General features: G+C 39.6%; 1 protein-coding gene across 1 annotated transcript in view; it reads right to left on the reverse strand.

Annotated features, from left to right (window-relative positions):
• Positions 1 to 61: 61 nt before the first annotated feature.
• Positions 62 to 13,847, reverse strand: part of LOC111158341 (coiled-coil domain containing 175) — a 66,001-nt gene continuing 52,215 nt past the window's right edge. Inside the window, exons 16-20 of the mRNA XM_022520320.1 lie at positions 11,544 to 11,696; positions 8,539 to 8,641; positions 4,519 to 4,562; positions 3,076 to 3,238; positions 62 to 531 (exon numbers count right to left, since the gene is read on the reverse strand). Coding sequence (XP_022376028.1) covers positions 440 to 531; positions 3,076 to 3,238; positions 4,519 to 4,562; positions 8,539 to 8,641; positions 11,544 to 11,696 — 555 coding nt within the window. The 3' untranslated portion in view covers positions 62 to 439. The remainder of the gene's footprint in view (positions 532 to 3,075; positions 3,239 to 4,518; positions 4,563 to 8,538; positions 8,642 to 11,543; positions 11,697 to 13,847) is intronic.

The raw sequence follows: 13,847 nt of genomic DNA on the forward strand, positions 1-13,847 counted from the left end.
TCTTTGGTCTCATTTTTGAAGGATATATAGACAATGCCATATTTTATTGATCCTGAAACTTTTTTCACATTGTGACATCTCTGAATTAGGATGCATCTTAAAATTGATACCTTCTAAAACTAAATACAGAATATATACAACATATAGTTTTCCTGTGGTTAGTTATTAATAGGTGTGCTGTGGACTTTATGCTCGGAACCCTTTAAGAGATCCATGTGGGAGCAAAATAAGGTTTTTTGGCACTTAACCTAATAATCTGACCATTTTATCCCTTTGTATTGTTTAGAAGGTTATTTACAGATTCTGTTTAATGGGGATTATGCAGGTTTGTTAAACTTAGGACATCCATTGACCATTGCCAAATATGAAAGAAAGTGCACTCACTTGTTTTATAGTTTTGTTTGTGCCTTTTAAATTCACAGCAGTTGTAGCCTTCAAGTTATTTTGTTAGCTTTTCTTTGTTAATGTTTTTCATAGTACATTCAACCACCGGGGGATGGACTTTTTTGATACGGATTTGTTTCTTCTTTTCTGTAAGAGTAAAAAAAAATGCGAAAATTCTGTGTACGTCACACAAGTTTGGGTGGTTATTAGTGTGCATTAAAATTCTAAATTTCCCAAAGAATCCTCAACTGGACAATTATGTAATCTGGGACGTGGTGTGGCAGGGGAGGGAAGTGTAGGGAGCCATATATCTGTCCCTCCACATGGAGGGACAATTGTTAAAATGGAGCCATTTTAGCAATTATCTTCTCTGATCTCCTATTCTAGCAGAAAAATGTGTGTGCAAGAGGAAGATCATGCAAGTAATTATAATTCTTCAAATGCAAAGATTCTCAGGAATACTTAAATAGGTATGTGCATTTTTCATTTGCTTTAAGAACCAGACCAAAACAAATCATAGCAACTGTGGTTGCTAATGTTACTAAATGATTTGTTAAAACGTGGTTATTAAACATATAAACAAATCACCTTTGTCCTGGCTCAGCTTTGTTCAGTTTTTACTTATGTCCTTATAGGGCATTACAACTCTCACTGCTATAGTGCATGGTAATTATTTTGCTAACCAGTGCTGGATAGATAATTTAAAGGTCAAAATATTTTGATTTGGGTCAATTGATAAATTTAACAATTACATGGTTATTTGTCTAAAACTATTCGTTTGCAAGATTTGGCTATCCATTGGAGCCCACTGGAGAGAGGTCTAAAACATGCCTGGGTCCCACCCCGAGAGATTCAGAATTGGCCTAGAGTACAGGCTGAGCAGAAGGATTTTTTAAACCTCTTACAGGTGATTCTAATGCGTGAGAGTATGGTATAAACTCTTCTTAGTTCAGATGCTTAATTTTTCCAAGAGACCTTTTGACAATTTTTCAGCAAACTTTTAAAATTATTTCTTACTGAAATTTTGATCTGCCTCAATGTTTCTTTTCCAGAATTAAATGATTAAAATACAACTCTCAGGTCCTCATCACCATAATAAAAAGGTGACAATGTATACAAATTTGGTATTTCTTTTAAAATATCCCTTGACCTTAAAAAAAAGTTCTCTGTACCGCACATATCAAGTGAAAATATTTGGTTAATACACACATTATTTATCTGTAACTTGTTATATAAGACTTGGGGACTTCTAGAATTTTAAAACAATTATTTTTAATACTTCTTAAAAAATAATCTATACTCAGTTACTATTTGATTTAGGAATACACACTAAGAGTCAGCTTGTTTACCTTTTATTTGCAAGAAGGAATATTAAGGCAAAAAGTAACAATCTTCGTTTTCAAGATAAGTCTGGCATTTTAAGTTCTGATAAGCCTGTCCTCCACATGTGCCAGTCGGAACCCCCAGCAGATACCCACTCAGCCATGCTGTTGCAGTCCTCAGCCAGAGCACGTCTCTTGCCCTCTCAGGAAGACATCCCTGTGTATTCCCAACACCCAAAAAAAGCTTAGAGTTTCCTCTCTTTATCCTCATAGCCACTCACTAGAAGGAATCCCTTATATATGTTCTTTCCTTGTTTGTTCTCTCAGTGTATGCACATTGAGGTTCAGGGACCGGGTCTTATTCAGCTTAGTGACTGCAGCATTTGCTCTCTTGGCAGGCTCAAAGGTGCTCCATCTGCTTCTGGAGCTTGGTGCAGCATTCCAGAAGGAGAGGGCCAGGATCTGCACAGCTGCAGTGACAGATGGTGTCCAGAAGAGGACAAGCAAGGGCTGTTGAGCTGGAAGAGATCAAGGCCTTCTCTAGAAGTTCCATCCTTTAAAAGATTTTTATTTATTTATTTGACAGGCAGAGGGAGAGGAGGAAGCAGGCTCCCTGCTGAGCAGAGAGCCTGATGCAGGGCTCCATCCCAGGACCCTGGGATCATGACCTGACCGAAGGCAGAGGCTTTAACCCACTGAGCCACTCAGGCGCCCCTAGAAGTTCCATCCTTGAACGCAGCCATTCAACAGGGAAAATCCAAAAGCTAGATTACAGGTGGCTCAGAAATGGTCAGGTAATCCAAGGAGCTGTGGTTGACTATCACCTCCCACAGGAGGGCACTAGATTTCAAGAGATCTGATGAGTGCCTAATTTGGGTCTGATGCTCTGTAACTTGCAGTTAACTATCCATATTTTACAACCAGGGAAACTGGGGAGTAGAGATTAAATAACACGTAATAAGCAGAGCCAATATCTGAGCCTAGGCCCACCTACCTTCAAAGCCCACACAGTGCCAGTGCTCCAGGAACAGAAATAAGTGGAGTTAAGGAAGCCAGAAAACTTCCTTGTGCTCTCAGCTCCATTTCTGGTTGTACAGAGGCCTCTCCCCATTCCTTAACTAGGGTCAAGTCTCTTCCCCAGTTAGGTTCTCTCATAGTTCTTTTGGAGATTTGTCCAACACTGCTTCATTGCCACATTTGACCCCACAAATGAGAAGCAATGTTTAGGTGAATGTGACATAAATTGGGGAAGAATTATTAGGGATAATGATGTTATTTGGTTAGTTTTTTAAATGCCTTTTTGATAGTACTGGCTACAGTAAAATAACAAGAGGTTCTTTGTTACCCAAAGCTTTGAGAAGTTACTTACTATGGAGGTCTGTTTCCAATTCCTGTTCCATAAGATCACGCAACTCGTCAAGATTCCCTTGTAGCCAAATGCTGATATGTTCAATGTTTTCATCTCTTTCCTTCAGCTTTGTTGTTAGGTTTTTTATTTCTTGCAAAATCTCATCACCACTGTTTACCAATTCCTTTAAAAAAATAATATTTTGGGATGTGTGAATATAAATTCCAACCAAATAAAAACATTGAGTGAATCATATCCAAGACAAAAATATGTATGTAAAATTGGTATTACTCATGCAAAATAAATGTCCATATCACATTCACAAAGTTCTGTAGAAAATCTCAGAAGAAAACAGATTAGTAAATGAGACAATTGAACGGAATGCTCACTACCTCTAACCTTGGCAGGGATGGGGGCTGAATAAGAAGCCCGCTCACCTTCAGAGCAGCATGGAACTTCAGGGCATAATCGGCATGGCTTACAGCTGAAGAGAAAAAGCTTTGGAACGAGGCTGGATCTGAGCTTTAAATCCCCATAGGTTCATTAACTGTTTGGTCTTGGGCAAAGTTACTTAAACTGTGAAGCTCAGTAGCCTCATCTGGAAAAGGTTAAAGTCTGAGCCAGAATCACATGTAAACTTTAAATACTCAAGAGAGTGGCAAAGCCAGGATTTAAACACCTAGCAGCCTTGGCGGGGGCGGTGCGGGTGGGGGGCAGCGGTGAGAGGAGCAGGGCCAGTAAAACATGGAGGACAGATGGACTTCAGACCTGACAAATCTGTCCTAAAATAGTGTGTGTGCAATTTGTGTTTGCAGGTGGAGGTGGGGTGTAGGTCCCTCTAACCAAATTGGTAGAGGAGGAAGACAGTGTCCCAAAAGATTAAGATTTTAGTGACATTTGGCACTGCTAAAAATAAGACAGCGGCTCCAAATGGAGTCACCTAGGCAAAGCCTCACATCACCAAACAGAATCGATTTAATTACAGTTTTGGCTCTCTCAGAAATGGAATCTTACACCAGTCTATCAGGAACCACCTCATCAGCACCAGTTAGGTCATCTGCCTAATAATCCCTGCCACCCCCTAAAGGAAAGTAATCTTGCAATAATCAACCTGCTTTTTGTGCTTAGTATAACTTCCAGGTTCCAGCTCCCTTCTGCCTCTTGTATAGCTCCTCAGAGCACCTTTTAATCTGCTAGCTGGGACACTGCCTGATTCATGAATCATTGAACAGAGCCAATAAGATGTTTAAAATTTACTCAGGTGAATTTTGGTTTTTTTAATACAGAGCACACATGTTAAGATCTGATGAGTACTAACACTGTCAATCCCCCCAATCCTGACCTCCTACCTTGTGCAGGCACACATGTACACACACACACATACACACACACACACACACACACATATTAGGTAGGTGAATATTATTAGGAATATTATATTTATGGAGGCAAAAAAAAGCTCACCTTAACTGTAGTATGAAAGTCATCCCACAAATCCAAATACTCCGCTAAAATAAAAGATTTTTGAAATACAAGGGTTACAGAAATGTGAAAATTTTTATGAAAGTAGTGCTATTTGTTTTTCAAAAATTGCTTATCTAAAACTTTCCACTCCCAAAATGATAGAATAACTGGATTAGACTTGCCCACTCACTGTAAACAAGGAGGAAATATGTTAAATTTAGTAGGCTTCATGCCCGGTATGGGACTTGAACTCACATTCTTGAGATCAAGAGTCACATGCTCTATTGACTAAGCCAAAGAGGCACCCTGAGTATATCTGTTTTAATATCCAGTTTTCAGGTACTAGAGAATGGGCAGCACAGAACTGGGACACTTGAAGGAGAGGTGACAGATGAGGCAAGCCTTAATGATCACCTGGCTTTCTGCTGGAGGGTACTTTCCAGACCTAAGTGCAAGCAGAACAAAGCAGGTTTGCACACAGACACAAAAATCTGTACAAAGATTAGCAAATTGGGTCCAGCAATATATAAATACAATAATAGCTTTTGAACAAGCGGGTTTTATCTCAGGAGATTGGTTTAACATTCAAAAATGAGTTGGTGCAATTTACCATCCTAATACATAAAAGAAACACATGAACACCTTGAGTGGCTGAGTTCTCACAGGCACTGCACTGCCTCTAATAAGTACCTTGGATGCCCAAGTCCAGGGGCCCCTACGTGGCACCACTTTGCAGGTGCTGTCGTGTACCATTACTGGAGAAATTAAATGCATCTGTGCAACTACACTGGGTGGCAACTTGCAATTTTGCATCTGGTTTCCACCACACTTGCCTCATGTGCCTTTGCCCTTTGCTAGTTTTACTCCGTATCCTTCACTGTAATGGAGAAGAAGCGTAACACCTTGAGCCTGGTGAATCCTAGCTGATCATTGAGTCTAAGGGTGGTCTTGAGGATCCCTAATAAAACACCTAAAAGCTTCTCTGCCTGCCTCTCTGTCTACTTGTGATCTCTGTCAAATTTAAAAAAAAAAACAAACAAACAAAAAAAAAAACCTAAAAGCTGCAAAATCTTGCTGTGAAAAATAAGTTCCAAATAAATGGAGATGTATACTATGTTCTTGGATTGGAAGATTTTATTTTGTTAAGATGTCAGTTCTCCTCAAATTGATTTATGGATTCAACAGAAACCCAATTAAGATCCCAGCAGGTGTGCAATTATAGATAAATAAGCTGTCTTTGAAAGCTTACAAGAAAATCAAAGGACCTATAATAGCCAAAATCATTGTAAAAGAGAACCAGAAACATGGAGAACTTACACTACCTGACGTCCAGACTGAGCATGAAAGTAATCAGGACAGTGTGGTATTGGTATAAAGTCAGAATAAGAAACAGACTTATAAAATTGATTTTTGAAAAAGTCATTGGGGTAGTACAATGCTAAGAAGATAAGCTTTTCAAAAATGGTGCTAGAACAATTGGATATACATGAGAGAAAACATGAGAGAAAACTCTTACCTCACATTGTACAAAAATTTGAACTTGATTTGGAGATCTAGACATAAGAGCCTTAACTAAAAACTTACAAAAGAAAACATAGGAGAAAATCTTTGAGAACCTGGCTTAGGTGAAAATATCTTAGGACACAAAACGTACTACCCTTAAAAGATGAAATAAATAAACTAGACTTTACCCACAGGAAGAACTTCTGCTCTTTCAGAACAATATAAAAAAAAATGAGAAGCCTCATACTGAAAAAAGGACTCATTTCTAGAATACACAAAGATTTTAACTCAACAACACAACACAAGGTAATGAGGAAAAGATCTGGACAAAAATGTGGCAGACTTTTCCAGAGATGGCCCCACAATATATTCCCTCCCATATGCTCTTCCCACAACATCACGTTGACACCCCTCCCATTAGTGGTGGCAACTGTGTCCCCTCCTCTTGTACCTAGGATCTTATCTTTTGAAATGCAGCAGGCCAAGCCACTACATGGAAATTCTGGCTGTGAGTCAGCAGCAACACCAGTCACACTGAGTGAGTAGATGTATCTGCAGATGACTCCAGACCCAGCTGCTGAATTACGCCCAGCCATCAAGTTGCCCCAGCTAATGTCATGTAGAGCAGACATGAGTGATTTCTACCACCAAATGACCAATTGAGGAGCAAAGTAAGTGATTTGTAATAATTTGTTATGCTGCAATAGATAATTGATTCAAGACACTTCACAAAGGATGATATATAAGTGGTCAAAAAGCACATGAAAAAATAATAGCATCAGTTATCAGAGAAATGCAAATAAAAATCACAACGAAATACCATTATATACCTACTAAAATGGCTTAAATGTTAAGTGTTTTGACAATTTTAAATGTTGGTGAGGAATGGAGTATCCTGTTGCTAGTGGGATGATGAATTTGCACAACTACTTTGGCAAACTGTTTTGGCAGTTTCTTACAAAGTTAAACATACACTAACCATACACTCCAGCAATTCCACACCTCAGTATTTACCCAAGAGAAATGAAAACAAATATTCACAAAAATACATGTAAGCAAATAGTAACCAAGTACTGGAAACAATCCAAATGTCCTTCAAATGGTGAATGAATAAACAATATATAGTATATCTACATAATGGAATACAACTATAGAGCTATAAAAAGGAGCAAGACAATGATAGATGAATGGATCTAAAAAAAAAAAGTTTGCTGAGACAAATAGATAAAGATGTGGTCCATATACACAGTGGAATATTACCCAGCCATCAGAAAGGATGAATACCCAACTTTTGTATCAACATGGATGGAACTGGAGGAGATTATGCTGAGTGAAATAAGTCAAGCAGAGAAAGTCAATTATCATATGGTTTCACTTGTGGAACATAAGGACTAGCATGGAGGACATTAGGAGGATGAAAGGGGGAAATTGGAGGGGGAGACAAACATGAGAGACTGTGGACTCAAGAAACAAACTGAGGGTTTTAGAGGGGAGGGGCTTAGGGGGATGTGTTGGCTGGGTGATGGGTATTAAGGAGGGTACTTATTGCATGGAGCACTGGGTTTTATACATAAACAATCCTAGAAGAGGACATCAAAAACTAATGACATACTGTATGGTGACTAACACAGCATAATAAAAAATAATTTTTAAAAATTATTTTTAAAAATTTGCTGAGTGTAAGAATCCAGGTACATAAGTGTATTTCATCATTCCATTTGTATCTGATCCTTATTGACAAAAAGCAGATCGGGGCACCTGGGTAGCTTAGTTGGTTAAGCTTCAACTCTTGGTTTTGGCTCAGGTCATGATCTCAGGGTGTGAGATCGAGCCCCACATCAGGCTCCATTCTCAGCGTGGAGTCTGCTTGAGGTTCTTCCCCCCCCTCCTTTCCCCTCTGCTCCTCCCCCTGTTCTCATGCTCTCTTTCACTTTTTATCCCTCAAAATAAAAATAAAATAGGAAAGGAAGGAAAGAAAGGGAAGAAGATGAAAGAAGGAAGGAAGGGAGGAAGGAAGGAGAGAGAGAGGGAAAGAGAAGAAAAGGGGAAAGAAAGAATAAGAAGGAAGGAAAGGGAAGGAAGAAAGGAAGAAAAAGAAGAAAAAAGAAGGAAAGAGAAAGAGGGAGGGAGGAAAGGAAGGAAGGGGAGAGAAAAGGAAAGGGAAGGGAGGAAGGAAGGAAGAAAAAGAAGGAGGGAGAGGGGAAAGGAAGCAAGGGGAGAGAAAAGGAAAGGGAAGGGGAGAGGAAATGGGAGAGGGAAGGAATGAGGGAAGGGAAGATGGTTTCCAGGCACTGTAGAGTGGGAAACCAACTACAAAGGGATGTCAGAAATTTTGCAGGGATAATATGTTCTCCATCTTGTTTGAAGTGGCAGTGGTTACAGTGGTATGTACATTTACTAAAACTCATTGAACTTCAGATGGGCTCATTTTATTGTATGCAAGTCAGTAAAATTTATTTAAATAAAACAAAAGACTTATTTTTTATATGTCTGGATCACCCATGACATATTGCTTACTCTGATGAGCTGTCAGTTGACAAGACAGTTCACTTGACGTGGACTTGAGGTCGTCTTCTCCTTTTCTGTACTGTTCTATCTTGTTCTTCATATATGCAATATACTGGAAATGAAAGACGTATGATTGCTTTAAGCAGTTAAGTTACCGTAAATTATCCATGCAGTCATTTGGCACACACTATTGATTCTTCATGCCACTGACTGCTCTCAGTACAAGGGTAACAGTGGCGAGAAGAGCCCTTGTCAAGCCTATATTCTGGTGAAGGAGAGAAAGGATCTGGCTTCTCAATAAACATTTAAGCACCTGAGTAAACATGGCATTCTGAATATAATTTGCCACAAAAAGATATTAAAAGGTGTTCTGCCTAAATGCAATGTGCCCACAAACAAAAAAGGGTTCTGTATTGTGAAATGTGTGTGCAGGAAAAGTACCAAGGCAGCCATGCTTCCAGACTGGCTCTTCCAGCATAAGACCTCAGAGAGAGGAGTTATCAAGTCTGGAGACCCCACAGAATTGCTCACTCCATTCGGATGTTTCACTGAGTTGGGTGATGGTGGTAGTAGTGGTTTGGGTATTAAAGTCATCGTTTTCTGTTCTGACCACCCAGTGCTCAGGAATACTAAGCTTTAAAGTCTCTGGGAACTTTGAAAGCATGGGCTTTGGATATAAAAATGGCATTGATTCTGTTTCAAGAGGGAAATAGTCAAATACTAGAAATTACTGATAAAAAAAAAATCTTAGAAATTGTACCTAGGGGACACCTGGGTGGCTCAGTGGGTTAAGCCTCTGCCTTCAGCTCAGGTCATGATCCCAGGGTTCTGGGATCGAGCCCCTCATCGGGCTCTCTGCTCAGTGGGGAGCCTGCTTCCCCCTTTCTCTCTACCTGCCTCTCTGCCCACTTGTGATATCTCTCCCTCTCCCTCTCCCTCTCTCTCTGTGTGTCAAATAAATAAATAAATTCATTTTTTGAAATGCTGTAAAATGTTTAAAAAAATTGCATCTAGTACCACAGAAGACATAGAATTGTTTATAAGCATGTTATAGGGTCTACTCATGGGGCCTTGATCTTGTGTCAGTCTGTGTGACTTGTTGGCTAGTTTTGTAGTAAACCAGCATGAAAACCTCTGCAGGCCACATCCAAGACGTCATTCCTGCCTCCTCTTTGAATGTGGATTACAGTTTGTAGACTTGTCTGGTTTCCCATAACTCTCAAATGTGTAAACATACTGAATTTTAATTTATCCATTTATTTGCTCATTTCCTCAGCTAGATGATGAGCTTCCTAAGGACTTGGGGTGGTGTCTTATCCATCTCTGTATTCACTTGAGACTTCCCCAAGGCTAGGGACTCAGTGGGTGCTTAAAATGTCTGCTGAGAGAAGGGATGTAACCAGCAGAACAGAGTGGGGAGTGAATAAGATAAACAGCATTATTCAGGACCTAGTAGATGGACAATAAATTAGAAAACAGAACTTATATAATCAGCCTTTCACACAGTCATCCATTTGCTTATCCATTACTAAAGTAGCAATAAAAATTCCAAGTATTTTAATAAATTATCTATGTCATCTTGACAGGAAGATAATCTTGTGGAATATTTCCGTGGGTAGACAAAATGCCTTATAAGATTGCTGCAAGGGCTAGAAGAAAGAAGACGTATTACACATGTGCAGGTTAGTGATGCTAGTACCCAGACTCTGGAGCACATTTACTTTTTCAAAGTACATTAGTACCACTTATGCCATTTTAATTCTACCAGAAACACATGATATTGGTGTATAACTGTTGCCATTGACCTGATGAAAAAGAGTACCCAGACAGGTAAAAGGATTTTTCCCTTAGAGTCTTATTGCCAAGGGACTTTTTCTTTTTTCTAGCTATTAAAAGTTATTAAAAATGTAGAGCCTTGATTTCCTCATCTATAAAAGAGACATAATATATATTATCCACATTAAAGGTTTCTGTGAGCATAACATGGGCCTGAGTCCCTTTAAGATGTGAGCCATTATGCAAAACACTTGGGATACACTGATACAGATCCTCACTTTGAGGTCACTGTGGTTTACTTAAAAAAAAAAAAAAGAATGATACAATCAATACAAAACCGACAAACAACTTAAATTTTTAAATGGGCAAAACACTTGAACAGGTACTAAACAAAGATATATACAAACAGCCACCAACACATGAATAGATGCTTTGTTTGATCATCAGGGAAATGCAAACTAAAAGCACAATGGGATACCACTACAAACTATCCAGAATGGTCAAGTAGGAAAAAAAAAAAAACAAACCAGTTTGGCAAGAATGTGGAACCAGTGGTGTTCTCACATACCCTGCTGGGAGTGATCTGCAACTTCTCTGGGAGATGGCACTGTGCACAAGAGTGGACTGTCCATCCCTATGGCTCTGTGATTCCACTTGAGGGGTATACCCCACAGAATTATGTACATATGTTCCTGAAAACACATGTACTAGAATGTTCATGGCAACTCTATTCGTAATAGACCCAGCTAGAAATTCTGTAACCCCCCTCCAAGAGTATATAAATTGTAGTATGGTTATACACTTGAATACCATGTATGGAACCAAGGCTGAACAAACTATAACTGCATTCAATATAATAAAGATGTACTTTGCAAACACAGTATTGAGCAAGAGTACATACTGTAATATTCCATACATATGATGTTCAGAAACAGACAAAACTAGTCTTTGGTGTTAGAAGCCAGTATACTGTTACTTTACTTTGTGGGGAGGTTAGTGGCAGGAAAGGACATAGATGATATCTGGATACTGTTAATACTTTGTTTCTAGATCTGGGTGCTGGTTACCTGTGTGAATTCACTAAGTGTTTCACTTATTATTTGTGCACTATTTTATATGTACTTAGTCTTTATTTCAAAAGTTTTAAGAGCTATACTCTCCTTTTCTCATGTAACTATACTATAGGTCTAGGCAACTAACCAAAACCATCATGCAAAGTGAAGTGTTCTTGAACTTACTTTTCTCAATTTTTCATTTTCCAGGAGCAAAGCATCTACTTTTAAGTCATGCACATAGATTTCATTTTCTAAGTTCTTTAGAGTCTCAAAATGATTTTTAATCTTATGGCTTTCTTGATCTCGTAAGTATTTGAGTTCTTGCTTCACTTTTTCCTGCTCAAACATAAAACCCACAATTATCTCAGAGTTAAATAAGCAGGGCACCGGTGTTTTAGATTGCCTGCACCACATTCAGAGAGGGTTATAATTAATTCCTGAATCATCAGCAGAGGCTATGTATACCTTCCCTTAGAAAAACTTGGTATTTAAAACTCCAGAGTTGATTCAATTCTGGCAAGATGGTGGAGTAAGAGGGTCCTGAGCTCATCTCAACCATGCACACACTGAGATAATAGCCATATCTGTGCAACTATATTTGAAAGTGATCCAAAGACTAGCAGAACGGACTTGCATAGAGAGGGGGCCACATTGAAATGTGTAGGAGTGGCAGAGACATGTTTAGGAACCCAAACCCCAGCAAAACTAACCACAAACAGGAAAGATACTACAGGAAGCCAGAAGATCAGGCCTCATGCCAGGCGCCCCAGGCATGAGGGACCCACACTGGAAAGAGAAATCTCTGCAATATTTAACTTTGAAAACTAGTGGGACTTAAATTCACGAGTCTTTACAATCAGCAAGGCTTAACTCTGGTACTTCAAAAATCAATAGGCTTTGCTCTGGGAGAGCTGGAGAACTGGAATAAGAACAATAAGAAACTGAGTCTTCACCTTTAAGGAGCCAACAAAACAAATAATCCTGCTGAGACACAGCATAGAAGCAGCTGTCTGAAATTGCCTGGGGTAGTTAGGAAAATTTATTTACTAATCTCAGATTGTATGTTGGAGGGGCAAGGATCTTTAGGAGACCATTATAGAACAAAAGTGGTGATGGGTGCCATTTCTCTTCCTCCCTGTTTCCCATCAACCTTGTTGGCCAGACACTTGCAGGAAGCAGGATGAATGCTCTCCACCTCTTGTTAACTAGTACCCTGCCCCTGCATTCCCCTGCAGAGATGCCCAATCCAACTGGCCATACTCCAAAGGCATCCCTCCAAAGTGACTCCTGCCCTGGAGAGAGAAGAAGACATCCACACATGCCAGTGTGCCCACAGTCCCAACAGCTGAACGTTATGGCTGGCAGCACAGTGAGAGTGCCCTGCTGATCAGTGAGATGGCAGCCCCAGCAGACTGGGGACAGGCATCTGATCTCAGTGCAAGCTCCACCGACCAATAAAGCCTCTCAGGGACAAAGAAAGGAGAATGCCCCATGGCTCTGTGCAACTACAACCCCAGCAGATGGGCTGATAGGAGGCTTCTGGTTTGAATGCTGACATCACCAAACTACAAGCCCTCAGCAGCCCCAGACTGTCCCTTTAACAGCACAGGGACCAAACACTGTCTGGTGCACATAACACAGGCAAAGGGGGCCATTGCAATGGACTTGACTATAGGGAAACATGGTTCATTCACAATAGTGGGGTTCAAACAACCCACAAAAGAGATGCCATTGAAGTGCTTGACTCTGGTGAACAGGGAGCATTGCATCATTGGGTACTACTGGACCTCTTCTTCAAAAGGCCACTACTTACTTTCAAGATCAAGATATGTAGCTAACTTTTATAATACATAGGGGGGAAAGCAGAGTTAGACAAAATGAGGAGACAGAGGAATAAGTGCCAAAGGAAAAAACATGATAAAACCACGGCAAAAGAGCCAAATGAAACAGAGATCAGCAATGTGCCTGTTAGGCAACTCAAATTCATGGTCATAAGGATACTTACTGGACTTGAGTAATGAGTGGAAGATCTCAGTTAAACGTTCCATAGAGAGATACAGAATATAAAACCAAGGCAGAGATAAACTCAATAACTGCAATGAAAAATACATTAGAGGAAATCCATAGCAGATTAGAGGAGGCAGAAGAACAGATTAGTGATCTGGAAGACAGATGTAATGGAAAGCAACCAAGCTGAAAAGCAAACAGAAAAAAATATAACAGAAAATGAGAATAGGTTAAGGGCACTCAGTGATGTCACCAAGTGTAGTAACATAAGCATTATAAGGATCTCAGAAGAGACAGAGGAGGCAGAAATTTTATTTGAAAAAATAATAGCTGAAAACTGTCCTCTAATTTGAGAAAAGAAAGAGGCATCCCAGTCCAGGAGGCAGAGAGAGCACCCAACAAAATTTATGCAAGGCAGTCCACACATAGTAATTAAAATGACAAAACGTAGTGATAGAGAATTTTAAAAACAGCAAAAGA

The sequence above is a fragment of the Enhydra lutris genome, unplaced genomic scaffold, assembly GCF_002288905.1.
Source record: "Enhydra lutris kenyoni isolate GAN:26980312 unplaced genomic scaffold, ASM228890v2 scaffoldscaffold4, whole genome shotgun sequence".
NCBI lineage: Eukaryota > Metazoa > Chordata > Mammalia > Carnivora > Mustelidae > Enhydra > Enhydra lutris.